This window comes from Brachycentrus maculatus, unplaced genomic scaffold (genome assembly GCF_059751285.1).
Source record: "Brachycentrus maculatus isolate JH-2025_06_01 unplaced genomic scaffold, ASM5975128v1 h1tg000031l, whole genome shotgun sequence".
Taxonomy (NCBI): domain Eukaryota; kingdom Metazoa; phylum Arthropoda; class Insecta; order Trichoptera; family Brachycentridae; genus Brachycentrus; species Brachycentrus maculatus.
In genome coordinates this window covers 1114208-1133034 of record NW_028280785.1, presented here as the reverse complement: position 1 = coordinate 1133034, position 18827 = coordinate 1114208, and the positions used below count along the sequence as shown (strand labels likewise).

At 28.8% G+C, this 18827-nt stretch overlaps 1 protein-coding gene across 1 annotated transcript in view; it reads right to left on the bottom strand.

Moving 5' to 3' along the window:
• LOC148312834 (trace amine-associated receptor 1) overlaps positions 1 to 18827 on the bottom strand; it is a 144394-nt gene that overhangs the window by 32050 nt on the left and 93517 nt on the right. Inside the window, exon 4 of the mRNA XM_088272406.1 lies at positions 15263 to 15379. Within this exon, the coding sequence (XP_088128532.1) occupies positions 15263 to 15379 (117 nt within the window). The remainder of the gene's footprint in view (positions 1 to 15262; positions 15380 to 18827) is intronic.

Here is an 18827-nt window from a genome sequence, read left to right as displayed (position 1 = left end):
CTCGGACCCTGGGGAATGTACATAAATTTATCCCATTCCTTACAGCATAATCAATCCACCGGAGGATGAAGGTCCTGACAAGTAGTCCTACGGGTTGACACTCTAACATCAATTCTGAATTTTTTACAGAAACATTTAAAGAGGAGACGCATAACGCAAACTAATTTTGATCAGAATTACATGAATTTATATTTTTTTAAATGTTAAAAGTACTTTCTACCCTCTGATTGCAAACAGCTATAATATATTACATGGTATCAAAAGTTTTGATCAAGATCACTAGTCTGTTTGTCGTTGTTTAGAAGATATTGATTTTTGGCAATAAGCCCGCCAATGCACTTTTTCTTTTCTGATCATGAAGTTAAAATAAATAAATAAATGAATAATTACAAAATCTTAGCCGTTTTAGTGCTGAGATTTTTCTCTTACGTGTATGCTAAACTTGCTGAAGACTTTTTTGAAAAAATAACCAAATCAAAAATTTGTGACATCATTGACAACCTACTACTATTTTTTATGGAAGTCATGCATATATGATCAATCTCATGACGTTCGATGATTGAGTTTATAACAGCCATCTATGATTGGATTTTGAAAGCTTTTATTTAGGAGAGACCCCTTTATTTGTATTCAAGATCTAAGCCCGGATTATTTTACATGCTGGAAAAAGTCTCAAAATCCTACGTAATCCTATGACGCTGTATATAGGATTGGGAAAGTTTTTATGTAGCAGGGATCCTTTTTGGATGTATGCAATATCTGAATTCCGCATTATTTTTTACACACTGGCAAAGTCTGAAATCATAATTTTTCATTTATGCAGCTTATAATTTGACCAGGTATTTGATTCACAACGTTTTGAGTCTGTCCAATTAGTTTTTTTTACAAATCTGGATTTTCTCCCCTGAGAAACCATTAAAAACGAATCGTCATTAATATCTTTGACGTTTAAGTAAGTAGATAAATAGTGAAAAAAGACGCTTACGTCACATATTTTAATAGATTTTGTATGTCAAATTTGAGAACAATTTCTGAAGCAAATTAATTTCTAAAGTAAATCAATTAAATTCGAAAATCACTTGTTATATGATATGATATTATTAGACGATACACGTACAAAGAAGTATAGAATAATCTTATAATGAAGTTGAGAGAGATAATATGAGTATCAGTAGATTGTAGACAAAGTTAGTGATGGGAACACGATACTTATTATAGAATGCGCATCATTAAAATAATTTATACGGTAAATGTGAAAATTATAACGTGAATTTACTCTTCATACAACAAAATTTTGGATATGATTTCTTTTTGATGATATACATACAAGGAACGTCTTTATTACAATAGAATAAAAAAGACTACGTTTTATGTCAGTCTATTCTACAGTATGGAATTATTCGTTTTATTTATTTTAAAACATATTACATAAATAAGGGAACAAAATACAATATTCCCGATGAGTGATTTCCATGACTTATTTCAGGATTAAGGTTAACAAGGTACCTGTAAAAATAAACAAACAAAATAATGTTAACTGACAAACTCAAAGATATAATAAAATTTTAGTAAAAAATAGAATAAAAAACAGTCGTAACAATAGTAAAAAATAAACACTACTGAAATATAAAGAGAAAGTAAAAATGATTAAAAATTATACAAAACTAACACAGGGCAAAGAGTAATATAAAAAATAAAAAAAATATTGGCTGGGTGGTAGGAGTAATCATTCTTTTATATTGTTTTTATTTCTCGAAAATCAAAATCAATAATAAAAATAATATTTCAGTCGGTTCTTTTAACCTTTTGGTTACAAAGAAGCTTTTAGGTACAAAGCATTCTATCAAATTTCACCATTGTACTCGGATGAGATTGTAAAAAAATAATACTATTTATTAAAACTATATGAAATAATAAAATATTAAGGTAGACAAATAGACGATCATTTTAAGTGGGATTTGCAAACTGAAAATACTATAAAAAACTGTTTTTAAAAAAACCAAACGTAACATACTAAATATAGAAGAATCAGATTTTTTTACTGGGTTTTATGTTTGGGTTTTCTACAGTATGGCTTTATTGGTTGAAAAGTACGAGACATGCATTATTTAATAGTGATGTTGCCCAAAAATCAATAATGAAAATAATACTTAAAGTTCCAAGACGGACTTCTTCAGAGGACATATTTTACAAATTAAAACAAATGCCTGTCAAATAACTATACGATAAAACAATCCTTACACATGGATTTCGGAATCACTCTCACATATCAAGAAAGTATCTACCAGCAAAGTTAATCATATGACGGCAAGGCGATCAGTAAATAGTCCAGGGTAATATTGAATGAGTTATATTATTTTTGACATCTCATCAAAGATGAGGAAGAATATGGAAGTCTGGGCATTTACGGGGCTTACGACCGTCATAGGCTGGTTTAAGTGATCACTTTACACACGTGTAACATTCACCAATTCTACCCATTATTGACAACCACACTACTCAAATTCTTGGAAGTTCTATATATATGAACCAATTTAGAAACCTTGTTCATGAATCACTAGAACTTCACTACAGACATCTATTGGTGAGATGTAAAGAAGCTTTTTATTAAGCAGAAACTCTTATATTAGTATGTGAGATCCGAATCCTGGATTATAATCACACACATGAGAAACGCCAGAAAACACCATTTTCACTTTTATTATTAAGCTTATAATTTGACCAGATAATTTATTTACAACATTTTGAGTGTGTCCAAATACTTGTTCACAAAATCTGGATTATCTCCAATTACAGGAGTTATTTTCATATTATTTTTGACATCTCATCAAAGATGAAGAAGAATATGGAAGTCTGGGCATAGACCCGTAAATGCCCAGACTTCCATATTCTTCTTCATCTTTGATGAGATGTCAAAAATAATATGAAAATAACTCCTGTAATTGGAGATAATCCAGATTTTGTGAACAAGTATTTGGACACACTCAAAATGTTGTAATTAAATGAGTTATGTAAAAAGTTATGCGTGTTTATTTTGACCCCTTTGCGAATCAAATCTGAGACCTCTGGCACGGTAGACAAATCCACTACACTATAGAGATGAATATATTACCATGTAATTATGAAGGTAGTATATTCCGATATTTATTATCTCGTCTTTAATGTTTTCCTGAGTGTAATGACGCAAAATCGTGCAAATGTTCGAAAACATTATCATTAGGCAGCTCTTATGACCTTCTCATAATATTTTGTGAAAAATCTTATATGGTAACATAAAATAATTTACCGCCAATATTTAAGTATGGTATTTTCATTTTTAAAAGAATGAACGGCCTTTTTTAAAATTCCCTGGAAAGTACGAGAATGTGACGATATTCTAGATAAAATGGAAATGAATGAAAATAAAAAGGATACATAAAAAAATTTAGCAATGAACAAAAAATAAAAAAAACAATGAAATCGAAAGCAATGAGAGACGCAAAGCATGATGTGTAACATGAACAATGTTTAATATTGCGTGTGCTTTACAATGCTCAACAGATGGCACTGCCATTGTGGTGGAATAAAAACTGTTTTTCAAAAAGAAGTACCTGCCATCTGTTATATTTATTATATATATACATATATGCACGTATTTAAATGCAACATTGTGTCAAAAGCAATAAATCAATTAGTTAAGGAGATTGAAGATTTTGAACTAACGAATATTTCCAAATTTATTTTTATAGATATATTTATTTGAATGTTTATATTTGTATATTAAATACATAACAGTGCTAAAAATATGATGCAGTTTTTTCTTCTATGCAGAAGATCGTTAAGGCGTATAGCATTTTATGGAAAAATATTGAATATTTTCATTCGTAATCAACTCCGAAGGAATTAAGGTTCGCATTCCATATCCAAGGATCGACTTTGCAATTAATCGGTTGACTTCCTGATGCAATTTGCAATTAATTTCAAAATGCAGAACTCAAGTTGATCAAGCAATTAGAGCGGATGTCTCAGATATATGTTTAAATTCGCTCTTACACTCTTTATCTATTTAATTAATCTAGAGACTAACATGATAATTTAATTATTCAACCGACTGTTTGTGGTATAAGTGTTCTATATTATTTATCATTCTAAATATTTGCGTAAAATAACATTTTTTGTCTAGTTTATTTTTCTTCTAATTTTTATATTCACATTATAACACTCATAAATTAAATATGAAGGATATCTATGAATAATAAAACAGTAAAAAAGTGAATAAAACAACATTCTGGTAAGAAATGTATTTTAAATTTTAGATAAATTAACATAGAAATAAGACAGATTTAGACATCCTACACAGCTAGTGTATGATTCTTTTTAGGTTCCCTAAGATTACGTATATTTTCCCCAGAAGATTCCACTTTAAGAGATGAATTAAATATCGGTAGGAAGAAATTATATGCGGATTGGACCAAAAAGACATTATTTAAAATATTTTTTCAATACTTTGCACACATAAATTAACCTAAAAACAAGATACATATATTAGACATCCCATACAACTTGCATATTATCATTTTCGACTTTATTTTTTTCTGGAGATGGTCCCTGTAGTGGTGGTCAAAATATCGGCAGTAAAAAATAATAAATGGATTGAACCAAAAAAATAAACTTTTGATAAAAATATATATTCAAAATTTTATACAAATTAATATAGAAACAAGACAGGTTAGGCATCCTTCACAACTTGTGTACGATCCTTTTCAAGTACCCTGAGATCAATTATATTTTGCTCTGAAAATGACCCCTGTACTAAAATATCGAGAGGAAAAAAATATACGGATTGAACCAAAAAAATTTATAAAAAATAACATTTTATAAAAAATATGTATTAATTTTTTTTACATAAATTAATACGAGAACAAGACAGATCCTTGTGTATGGTCCTTTTCAAGTTCACTGAGATTAACTGTATTTTGCTTTTAAGTGAGAATAAATATACGGATTGAACCAAAAAAAGAACATTTAATAACAAAATGTTTTATTTTTTTACATAAATTAATACGCGAACAAGACAGATTCTTATGTATGGTCCTTTTCAAATTCACTGAGATTAACTATATTGATTTTAAGTAAGAAATAATACACGGATTGAACCAACAACAGAAAAAACACTATGTAAAATTGTGTTTTCAATATTTAACATAAATGAATTCAGAAATGAGACATATTACATATCCAACACAACTTGTTTATGGTCCTTTTCAGGTCCCCTGAGATTAACAACATTTTATTATAAATTAACCGGCGACACATGTTCAACATGACACCATCACTATATTAAAACTTCCAGGGGTCATATTTTATACATAAAACCGTGAAATTTTACGCGACGTTGAAGATGATTGATGACGTTCGGTTGTCCACAATATTCTTTATCTCCCCGTTTTATAAACTCCTCGGTTTAATCTTTTAGGTCTGCGGGCTATGATGAATTGCCAGCCCTTATATATGTTTAAATTAACCAGCCGCTAGGCGGTGGCTGAATTGTAACCAAAATTTCACGAATCGTAGCGCTGAAAGCAAATTAAAGTATACATTTAAGGAAGAAAGAAAGCGCGAGTCATGCAGGATAAATGAGTAATGGAAATAAACAACATAATAACAAATTTCATGTCTACTCATTTTCGGAAAAAAAACTTTTTACTTGTATTTTTTTCATATTAATCATTTTAACGTTGGACATACATAGAGACCTATCTTTTTTTTGCCTACTCATTTGAAGACAATTATTGAAAATTGCTAAAGGACAAATTTTAATTTTTAGACCTCAGAAAACGTAACAATTTATTTGTTTTAAAATATGATATTCAAAAATCAGATATTTCATGTGATGTTCATACTGTACATACATTGTAAATGTTATCATGTTTAATGGATTTTTCATTCGAAGTAATATAAACTTTTTTTTAGATAAAAGAAGAGTAAACTATTTTTGTCAAATAATTGAATGATAAAGTATCAATGTTCATAAAAGATTGTCTAGTGAGGAATATGTACAACAGTTTAAAAAAAATTATATTATATATTTTTTTTAATTAGTAGATTTTTTAAACTCCCAATGTCGACGCCTCTGCATCAACTTTGTTAAGCCTCAATCCGCTAAATGATATTCTGGACATCAATTTCATGTTTCAGCAAAAATTTTGATGATTGCATGTCAGATTTAAAATTAATATCAACACTTTAGGGAAGCTTGAAACACTAACGTAGAAAAAAAACTAACTAACTAAATTAACTAACCATCACGTCACTGTCCCTAGAGGGTAGGCACAAATAATAGAGGGCCATAGCACTCTGTATTTTCAAACACTCTTCGCCTTTTCCACATTAATTCATCTCATATATACCCCCCCGGAATCCTGACCACACCATTTAAAAGTATTCAAAATACCTGATCATCCCAAGCTTAACTCGCTTATCCCCTACTCCTATTTACTTTTTTTCCCGTTATACCATTTTTCTCAAATAACTTTTTAATTTTTATTTTTATCGAAAATGCTTCTCTCCAAACCATGGACTGAAGTCGACATGTTTTGAAAAAAATATATAGTGAAAAAATACCTGTATTGCGTTTTTATTTTAATTTTTATATTTTGGAAAAAAATAAGGTATTTCACATTGCAAGATATCATTAATATGTCTTTATTTTCCACGATTTATTTTGATAAATTGTGTTTAATTGTTTTATTTTAATAAATTTTGTATATTAAAAGCATCGATAACTATGTGGTAAGGTAATAAAAATTACGATTGTATTCTTTCTCTCTTTCATGTCAAATAATTTTATTTTAATGACCTGATTATGTAATAATTTTCCGTAACAAGTAGTCAAGAATAAGTGTTTATAAAAGTGATATTACAAAGTGGATAACGAATGAAAAGGTGAGTGTTTTATTTTAATTTCCAATTTTTATCCAAAAGTATCAATATATGCATTTACTCTTACTACGTACATTATAACCTATCCCCCAACGTAGTTAATGAGCCTCGGTATCTAAGTGAGTGAATTAAAATTTAAATGGAAGCCTTTGATGTTTGATCATAATAAATGATGCACCTCAGATATAAATCTTCCCTTGCGTAATTCAAATACAAGGGTAGAAATTCATTAAGCGTAAGTAATTGAAAACGGTCGCTAGGGTTATAATATAACCTCATAAAAATGGCTTAAAATATGGCGGGCAATTTGGTGAAGAGATGTCGGTTTTATATTCGGCAGATAATTCTTTTTATAACTATTTTATAAACGTTGTACTTGCCTCGATTTTATTAGTCGTATCATTTCGATAAAAATTACAGAATAAAATACATTTTTTTACCATATATTTGATTACATAGTGAATGTTAATTAATTTATAAATCCGCCATCCACACCTAAAAGTGAATATCCAATTTTTTTTATATTATGTTTTATACGAAGTATAAACCATATAAAAAATATGATTATGTAGTTAGTCACAATATAATCCTTTTACACAATACTTGCTATAAATATTTTTACACATATTTTTTTTAATCATTACTCTTTGAACTCTTTTAAATATAAAGTAAAAGTATGTTCATTAATTGATTCTGCAGTCACTTTGTGATAAAATCTATGCAAATTTAATTACAGTTTTATTTAGTAAATTACGGAATGCATCGAAACACGTGTCACAAAAGATAAGGAAAAGTGGTTAAACTTTAGTGGTAAAGCTAAGTAAAACTTAATTATTAAAAATACAAATAAGTTATTAAATGTATATATGTTTTTATTGACAACCTAATCGGCATGTAGCATTGAGCATAATGTTGAATTGATTTTAACCCTAGTTGATCAGTCTTGCGCTTCAGCTTCCAGTTTAGGGCAATATTAAATACATATTATAGTTTATAATTATTTTACGCTTCTGGGAATCAAATCCAGAGTATCAAGCATGGTAGCTTAATGAGCTTAAAAGGTGATATTTCAGGTGTACTATGTATTTTCTATTTGTAATATAACTTGGAATTATAATGATGTATTTGATACATACGACAATTTAAACATAAATTAAAACAGGAGCATTTTAAAAAGGTTGTAAAAATATTTATTAGTGTTTATTTTTTATAATTTATTAATTTTACATCAATTCTGTGGAATAACAAAACGATTTAAATTTAAAAAAAATGTTTTACGACCACTAGTTGTTGTTTAATGTTAACATGCATACTTTCGAGAACACCAGATGTTTTCATCAAGTGAACATACAAAATTTGTATTTTCACCCGTTGATAACATGAGAACATTTGTAGTTCTCGAAACTAGTGTTGACAAAAATAAAATCAAAAAGTGGTCATGCAAAAGTGTTTAACTTATTTATATTTAAAATTACTTTGCAAACAACAAAAAAATCATTCCGATTGCAGAACTGCCTTTGTTAGTCAAGTGAGGCATAACTACCCCCCTCCCGAATACATTTCAAAATTTTGCCACAAACTTGTAAAGTGATTTACGAAACATCTGCCTCACGATGATACTAAGAAGATTTATCTGAAGGAATTTCGCCTAATTTTCTTGTAAAAAAAACTCCGTAATGAAATATGATGCTCTTGAAGATCCGTTTAAATATTTTAGGCATATAATGTCGAGACATTCTCGAGAACTTTATGACGGAATGGTTCCTGGGAAAATATTTGCCGTTCTTTGGGTAATTTACTCCTTAGAAGATAAAGTATACACTTGAAAATGTTAATAACGCTTTCTGGAATGCGTAATGCATAAACTTCTGATCTTTAAGTATCTTTTTATGTAATTTAGTAAGTTTTCACAGGAAACATCATTAAGTCTTTTTTATAGTTTCCTTTTTTGAAAGAAATTTATATATATATATATATATATACAGTGGGTGGCCAAATTATTAGGGACACTTCGAATTTCCTGTAATTTTCATGTTCAAATGAATTTAATGAGCAAACAATTAGGTTTTTTAATTATTTTTTATTGATTGGGGTGCTTTATTTAGAATTTAGAAACAATGTTTTCAAACATTTAATAAAAGTAATTAATTTTTATCATAAAAAGCGATTATTCAAAAATTTCAGAAAAAACCGTAATATTTAGTAATAACACCCTTTGCTGCAATTACAACTTCCAAACGTCGGGGCATGCTTTCTATGCAGATTTTTATATTGTGCCGAAGATAAGGGTTACCATGCCATACTCTGATAAGAGTTTCTTTCAGTAACCGCTTGGTGGTGATGACTTTTTTAGCTATTTCCCGTTTCGTTAGCCTCCAAATGTTTTCAATGGGGTTCATATCCAGCAAATTGCCCGGGCAAGGCAAAACACATACTCAACAGACGTTTTTTTTCAGCCAGAAATGCGGTAACACTCCTGGCTTTATGACACGGTACCAATTCATGCATAAACACATACTCTTCATCACCAGGGAACCATTTCTTAGCCTCGGCTGGAGCCGACTTTTCAGTACTCGCTGGTACTGGTCTTGCCTCATGGTCCCTTCCATGATATGGAGGCGTCCCATACCCTAAAATGAGATCACGGACCACAACATTATGCTAACAGGGTGTTTTTAGCCCTCTTTACCAGGCAGTCCAGGTGGAATTTTTCTCCTGGGCCCCGTCGGACGAATTAAGTTTTTCCCACCAAAATTTTAAATGTTGACTCTTCTTAGAAGCAGACCTATAAAGTATTACAATGATTGCAAAAATGTGTATTTTTTATTATCTTCTTATTTTATTATACAAATGTAAGTCATAAATACTCGATTCCAATCCGAAACAGTCATATTCCGGAGTGCTCTGGCCCATAAGAGTCGTTTTTTCTTCATGGCCTCAGTCAGGCGTAGTTTTTTGGTTGGACGTTGACCAATTAGATTTACTTCGACTAACCGTCTCCAAACTGTCATTTTGGAGGCGTTGATTCCTACATCGCTTATCAACGTAGAGGACAATCAACACAAGTTTTACGATTTTGGAAATAGATGTCCCTGATTTTACGGTGACCACGCGGAGTGGTGATCGTTTTTCTGCCAATTTTTCAGACGCGGGCTGCTTCTAGAGGTGGGTTTTTATGAATTTTTCTTTTTATCCGGTTGACTCCTGACTTCGAAACACCTGTGAGTGCTGCTATCTCTCTTTAGGAATATGTGGAATGAAGTAGTTAGGTTGGTACTTCCCTATATTTTCTTTGAGATATGTCTAAAGACTTGCCCATACTTAAATTTAGAATATTAAGGTTCAATTCAAACTAAATTGAATTTTAATTAAAAATTAATTGAAATTAACTCATTAAATTAGCAAAACTAATAAATTATTAAACAATACTTAATTTTTTATAGTCTTGGACTCAAAAAACATACAGAAAAATGGTTTTAAAAAATATGAACTGAGATCACACCAACACCATTTTTCACTAATTAACACTAAAATGAAAAAAAAAAATACTTCTTTGATATTTTGCAGCATGGCTACGTCTTAAAAACAATAATTATGATACCAGCAACAAAAACAAATAATATTTTTTAATTAGAACACATTTATTTGATCATAAAATTCATTTAAACTTGAAAATTACAAAAAAGGACAAGTGTCCCTAATAATTTGGCCACCCACTGTATATATATATATATATATATATACATATATATATATATATATATATATATATATATATATATATATATATATATATATATGTATATATATATATATATATATATATATATATATATATATATATATATAAATATAAATATTTATATATATATATATATATATATATATATATATATATATATATATATATATATATATATATATATATATATATATATATATATATATATATATATATATATATATATATATATATATATATATATATATATATATATATATATATATATATATATATATATATATATATATATATATATATATATATATATATATATATATATATATATATATATATATATATATATATATATATATATATATATATATATATATATATATATATATATATATATATATATATATATATATATATATATATATATATATAAGTGTGTGTTTGTATATGTCCGGCTAGAGAGTCAAAGATGACACATCCTGTTTCAACGCACGCAATGTCATCCCGCTCTTGATAAAAACGCATCAGTTGAAAGGTATTCAAATCGTTTGAAATTAAGATATTTACACATATTTTCTGTTATATTTACATACCACCATAAAAGTGTGAGATAAAAAATACATTATCTATCGGGAATTTATTTTTCTGAATACACAATGCATGGGCATGATATTCTTATTTTTCTTCCACTCTTCATGAGATCCTTTGAGATGGCTGATATACGTGTAGTTGATGGCCTTCTTTCGGCTGGAGTGATCCTTTGCTATCCTCAGGGCTTCCGGAAATGTGATTTCTTGTGTGTATCGCTCCACCTAGCTGTGACTCTCCCTCTCGATCGTCTCCCTTCCACAATAGCTGTCACTACCACTCTTCGTATGTTGTCTCCAACGCCTCTCACAACATGATCAAAGTCTTGTAGGGTACGTATAACATGATCAGCACTACAGGGGGTGGAAAATAGAGATATGACTAATGGGTGACTGTTACTTTTAAGGTTACTTGATTGAGATGTTATGCATTAGTTTAAGTTAATTTTTTGAGTTATATTAATTTTAAGCTTACGTTTTTGATGTCAAATTGTGAAAAAAATGAAGCAATAGAAATACTTACCATGCAAATAATTTTTTGAATGGATTGGCATGATTATCTTCCAATTATCGAATTCATGTGACTACATCTTTTAAAGAAGACGTCATTTTTTATGCAATCGGTATTAATTGACATATTTCTAAGAATAAATATTCTAATAAGTATGAAAGTACTGCTACATATGATTAACTAGTATCATTATTCAATTGATACAAGTTTAAAAGATGGTAGTAATACCATACTTATCTTCTTAGTGTTTTATTAAAATTAAACACTTGAATATACCACTTCGATGAGTTTTATTTTTATTTACGACTAGTTTCGAAAACGACAGATGTTTTCATCTTCTGGTACAAATCAAAATTAAAATTATTTTTTATTTTTTTGAGTTTTAATTTGTACCAGAAGATGAAAACATCTGTCGTTTTCGAAACTAGTCGTAAATAAAAATAATTAAAGTGATATATTCAAGTGTTTAATTTAAAAAAAATAATCATGTCATTCCACAAATTAATGCCGAATCAATAAATAATATCCTTAGTGTTTAGTATGGCAGCAACATATGTTATTTTATTTTCCAAACTAATTTTTTTTTTAAGTTTTAATCAGACTTTAATCATTTTTGACAAATGTAGCTAATTTTGTTAAGTTTTGACTTATGGCTTATAATTGTTCACCATTTTTAAGGTTTACGTAGTTTTCTAGGAGCCAGGTACTGTTTTTCAGGTATCATGTTTTTTGTTATATTTTGTACTGAATACAGGTATTCTTCATTGATTAAAGAAAACACTTCGTTTTTTACCACTTGAGTTTTATTATAGACTACATGTTTCAGAAGTTAAACTTCCATCATTCAGGTCTGTATAATAACTATACAGACCTATTATTATACAGACCTGAATAATGGAAGTTTAACTTCTGAAACATGTAGTCTATAATAAAACTCAAGTGGTAAAAAACGAAGTGTTTTCTTTAATCATTGTAACATGTCTTACCAAAAAGTTAAAGCCGAAACAATAAATAAAATAACAGGTATTCTTCATAATAAAATACGAGTGTATATTCTTATGAGTTACAAGTTTACATTTTTTGATTAATTTTTGACGTCAAATCATGAAATGTATTAGAAGCTGGAAATAAAAAATAAATAAAAAAACCCCTTTCCGCACCCCAATGATGCATAGGGCACTGCGTCATATAAACGCAGTGTTATCTTGATCGTTTACACATGAAAGAAAGGTGATCAGCCCTTCGCTTCAGGTACCAGTCCAGGGTAATAATATTAAATAAATATTACAGTGAAAAAATCACTTATATTTATTTTACCTCCCTTGGGAATCGAACCCGGGACCTCCAGAACGGTAGCCGAGCGTGCTGACCATTACACCACGGAAGGGGAAGGTGGAAATACATACGTGAAACCCAAAACTAAATTCCACTGATTAGCATCACTAGCTTTTAATGGCCAAATCCAAAAACCGAATTGAGTAATAACTTTCAATAATGTTTTTATTTTATTCGATTTTTTATTTCGATTTCCCATGTCTATTGGATACGCATTCGTTTATATCCTGATCAAAGGTAAATCTGTTCAGTATTTTTGGTGCGTTTGGTGCCAACACTGCATTTTAAATGCGTCAATTCATTTTCACTCCAATTCTTTAATGGTCCACATACAGAAAATAAAGGAAAATGAACACTCTAAAAGCGTTATGCATATAACTTCTTAGTAAATAAGATGTATTCTGACAGCTTAATATACAAAAATATATGTTTTATCTAGGAGAAAGATATTGTCCGCTTTTGTAGTGCAGTGAAAAGCGCGTTTGGCTACTATTATGGAGATCTAGGTATTGATTCTCAGGAGGTCAAAATAAATATACTGATTTTCACTCTCATACTTTTTAAATATCACCCTGGACTGATAAAAGAAGCCCAGAACAAATAATGTTCATGAAATAAACGATCAAGAAAACACTGCATTGATACGATGCGATACTTTTTACATTATTGGGTGTGAATAAGGTATGAAGAAAAAAGGTATTAACCCTTTGATACTTGAATAAACAGCAAATTAAAAAAATGATTTATTAAATATGTGGTATTGTAAACGTTTAAATGTAACATTTTAAATGCATTGTAATGTATGTTTACGTAAAGAAATATTAAAAGAAAGGTTTTAGTTTTCTTTAATAAGCATACCAGTTATTTATACTTTTCAACAATGCTCTTTTATTTAATGCATATAAACATTTAAAATCAAACATTTATTTATATTTGCAATGTGTTTCTTAATGTATTTTTTTAATTTTCTCCAAATAGACAGTTTTGAAAAACGTGTTTAAGCCAGAAAAACAACTTGTTGTATTTCATTTATTTGTATGTAACATGTTTTGCGAAATAGTAACCAATGAGAAATCCTTTTCATGGATGGGATCAGTAAAGGAAAAACTAGCATTTAATGGCTCAATGAATTTGTAGAAAGTCCGAAACGTGAAGATTTACTGAAGTGTCAAGTAAAGAGTACGAAGAACCCGAGCCGAATTTATCTTAGTTAAGGAAAAACTAAGCAATAATATATTATGTAACGTTTTGTCACTGATTTTTGTTTAAGGAAATCTATTTGCCAACCAGAAAGTATAGAAATTAGCAAATGTACATTCTGGTATTTCTGTACGTTATTTTTAACGTAAGAAAAAAGAAAAGTCGTTTTGAAATATCGTATCGTAATAGTGTATCGTATTTTCATGAAGAAAAAAATTGCTTTCAATTTGTGAGCGAACATTTATTTAACGTTTGATCTATTTTCCGTCGTATGAACGATAAAAGGTTTTAAGTAAAAATTCTTAAAAAATATTTTTACTAGTCGAAAATATTACTGACACTTTTCCGTACCCAATTGTGCATAATGCACTGCATCAAATTGATGCGATGATAAAACTGAATAAATAGTTTTTTTTGTTTTTTGTTTTTTTTGTTATTTGTTTTTTTTTTGTTTTTTTTGTTATATGAATAAAAAAAGTGGTGAAAACAAAGTCTATTATTTTTTTAAAGACTATATTGTAGTTTGCTTAAAAATAATGAAGGAGTAAATCATACAAAACAAATATTTATTAATTTATAATATTTATAACAAATATGTATTTCTTTAGCAAATTATTGAAAATATATTATTATTTATTAATGAAGTATTTTGCAAAAACAAGACTTTGTAAATTATACAAAATTATCCCTAAAAATTGAAAACTTTCACATAATTATCCCTTCTAGATATGTGTTTTAATGCTTAGTCATTTATATATTAGATATAGAAAGACAGATACTGGTATATTTACCCCGACAATCATATTTAATTTTTACACGTCATAATTTCTGTGCAATCTGTCTGAATGACCCTTGAAATGTTGATAAGATGAATGTAATATACATAGTTACTAGACATTATAATATTTTTAAAAATCGCAAGGGATTTGAAACACTTTCCGCGACATACGGTAATATTGCCGTACCTACCTTTTTACTGGAGTGACGGTGGTATCGAGTTGGATGAAGGAGACACACGTAGCGATCTATAGCCATGCACACCAAGATCACGGCACTTTGCTGACTGAGGGCGCCTCTCAATAAAGCCTGTGAAGTGAAAAAATTCTTAGTAAAAGTAAAAAATTCTTAGAATTATATTGAGTGTTTCCATATTTTGTAAGTGAAAACACTTGTTTTTACTATTTGAATTATATTTTAACGACTAGTTTCGGAAGCTAAAGATGCTTTTAGGTTCTAAATGTTTTTTTTTTAAACTAACTTTTTGTTAATACATAGATCCGAAGATGGAAGTATCTGTAGTTTTGAAACTAGTCGTTATAATAAATAAAATTCAATTGGTAAAAACATGTGTTTTCATTTACAATTTTATCGCGTTTTAATACAAAGTGAATGCGGAAACAATAAATAAAATATTATTTTTAACATCTCATCAAAGATGAAGAAGAATATGGAGGTCTAGGCATTTATTTCCGTAAATGCCCAGACTTCCATATTCTTCTTCGTCTTTGATGAGATGTCAAAAAGTAATATGAAAGTAACTCCTGTAATTGGAGATAATCTAGATTTTGAGAACAAGTATTTGGACACACTCAAAATGTTGTAAATAAATAAAATGTCCATATATTAGTTCAACATTCAACCTTCTGGATTTTGTTCCCCTTGGGAGTGATTTTTATTTAGATTTTTTATTTATATCTCAACATATAATAAATGAAGACGAATACAGAAGATGGATGTAAAATGATGTTTCAATGTTAAAATAAGGAATGAATGCAATATCGATAAAATGAATTGAGGTATGTTGAGACAGTTTGGGTATGCGAATAGAATAAGTAAAGAAAGAAGAATAAAATAAATTCATTAAGGAAATTTGGTTATTTATAGAACTAAAAGAAAACCGAAAAAAACATTGCATGATCAAGTATTTCAAATACTTGAAATTGGTCAAGTCTGGAGTCGGAATAATCGGCGGGTATGTATGAGGATATGTATGAATGTGGGAAGGGAAAAGTTTGTTTCTTAAGACAGATTAGTGTTGCGTTTTAATACAATGATTAAGGAAACGCTTGTTTTTACACCACTTGAGTTTCAAAACAAGTGTTTCCTTAACCATTGTAACATTTCTTACCACAAAATAAATGCCGAAAGAATAAACAAAATATTTGCATTTTATTCTTTCTCCCTACCTCTATTTGAAAACAATCTACGCCTCTTTCACATTTATACATTTCCTCAAGCACACATGTGTAATTTCACAGGCTTTGTGAAATTACGTACGTATGTATGCTTTCTTTCTTCTTGCTTAGTTATATAAACATACTAATCCACAACAATTCGAGGCTGGATATAATTCTAGTTTTTAATATATATTTAAACGTTTTATCAATTGAATCACTTTAGAAGATTTAAAATTGAAAGTAAATGCTTATTTATCTTACTGTCGCGAGAACAAGTGTTTTTGCATGATTGATTAGATTTAAGAAACACAATTTAAAGAAATGAAATATTTATGATTAGTTTTTGGCAGCTTCGACATATTTTGAACGCCTTTATAAAACAAATAAATTTGAATCGATGAAAAATGATCTAACTTAAGGAATTATTCCATTATACATACAAAACGAATGATTCAATTATACATACAAAATAATCGAAAAAAAGTGGTTTCATCTTGAAAAATGATGCAAAATACAATTGGGGTACCCATCATCGTAATCACTGTCTTATTATACAAATGTTGTGCTATATAAACCATTAGAAAAGGGATAAAATGAGTGTTGTATGCCAAGTAAAATCATCTTTTGATAACACGTTTGAATCAATTAAATTTCTTATTTGAGATTTATAAACTAAAGTGGTGTGGTCAGGTCAAGAATCGTAATAACCGTCGAGTGTGTATTTATAAGGAGATGCATGAATATGAAAGAGGCGAAGATTATTTTTAAAGGCAGTGGTATGGTGTTCTATTCTCTCTGACTACTATTGCGTGAAATTGGCGTGATGGAAAGTAAATTTGTTTTTTTTTTTAAATTCCATAAAACATTTTTCTAGCGGAATATATTTACTGCATATCTCGTCCGGTTGTAATATTTGGAGTAAACCGTTATCCTTCAACTATTGGCAAATATCCATTTTGGCTGTCATTCAATATCTAACACTGGTTTTTATTCACTAAATAACCTTACACATTTGTTCATGCGGAAAATTCACGGTTGTAAACTTTACTGGCAATTTAAACTTTTGTTTTTTTTTTTGCTTTCAACTCTTTAAATTCATTCGCAATACAGATTTGAAAATAATTTTAATGCTTGAGAGTGAGGAACACAAATTATTCAAATATTTTGAATCCAAAACTTTGATTGATTTTAAGAATACATTTTATTTTCTAATAGACAACTTCAATGCGAAGATACCGCGTGGAATTTCTATTTGATAGTTAAAAATTATTCTTTTTTAGGTATCATTATTTCCTAGCATTCCGGACACACAACCGGTTTAAAAATATAATAATCTCTAAAAATAATACTCCAAAAACGTAATAATTTAGCTGATGTTGAATTTATCACAACACGTGTCACAATCAATTTTAATAGAACGTGGTATTTACTAAGTAAAAGTTAAACATAAAATAGAAAGTCCACAAGCTGACTGCTGATAAATTTGTAAAAATGTAAAGTGTAAAAAATATCAATAGGAGTTTGATAGTTGTCTGACCGCAAAACTGACATCACAGATTCGTTTCCCCGAAGGTTCAAAGATCCAAGATTTTCTAATATTTTTCATCTTGAAAAAAGTTGAAATGAATAAAAATTGCATTCAATGGTACTAAAAAATCTATATTGGATATATTCATCTGCGCAAAGCATTTTTTCCGAATAAGTCATTACTTTTTTGTTCGGTATGATTATTTCGTGACATATATTTTCCTTTATAACAAAAAAAAGTTACGTATTTTTTTTTCAAAAACGATTATCTATATATCTTTATGCAAATAGAAAAAAACGGAACTGATATACTAAATACAATTAATTTAGACTGTTTCCGGTTCCTGTGTATTACACTAGGATCCCTCTAGGCTCTTGTCGGAAGTCAGCTTCGTTGAGTGACCCCAACCCATAATATACCCGTTTTAGTTTTTACCCAACCCGACTGTATTAGTACGAAGATAATTTATTTATTACTTGTCAATTTGTATTTCTGTTAATGAGAAAATTTGTAGTTCTCGAAAGTCTTTACATTAATGTACTTAAAAGTGGTCTTAAACTTGTACTATATTTTTTAATATAAATTTTAAATTTATTTTGTAATTAAAATATAATCATTTTGTTTAAAAATCACTATAAATATTTTATTATAACTTAATTATACTGTCTACCGGTTTCGAAGCTAACTGCTTCTTTATCAAGACTGATTAATGGTATTAATCAGTCTTCATAAAGAAGAGGTTTGCTTCGAAACCGTTAGAAATTATAAAATATTTAAAATGATTTTAAACAAAGTTACATTTTAATTATAAAATGGAAAATCACCAACT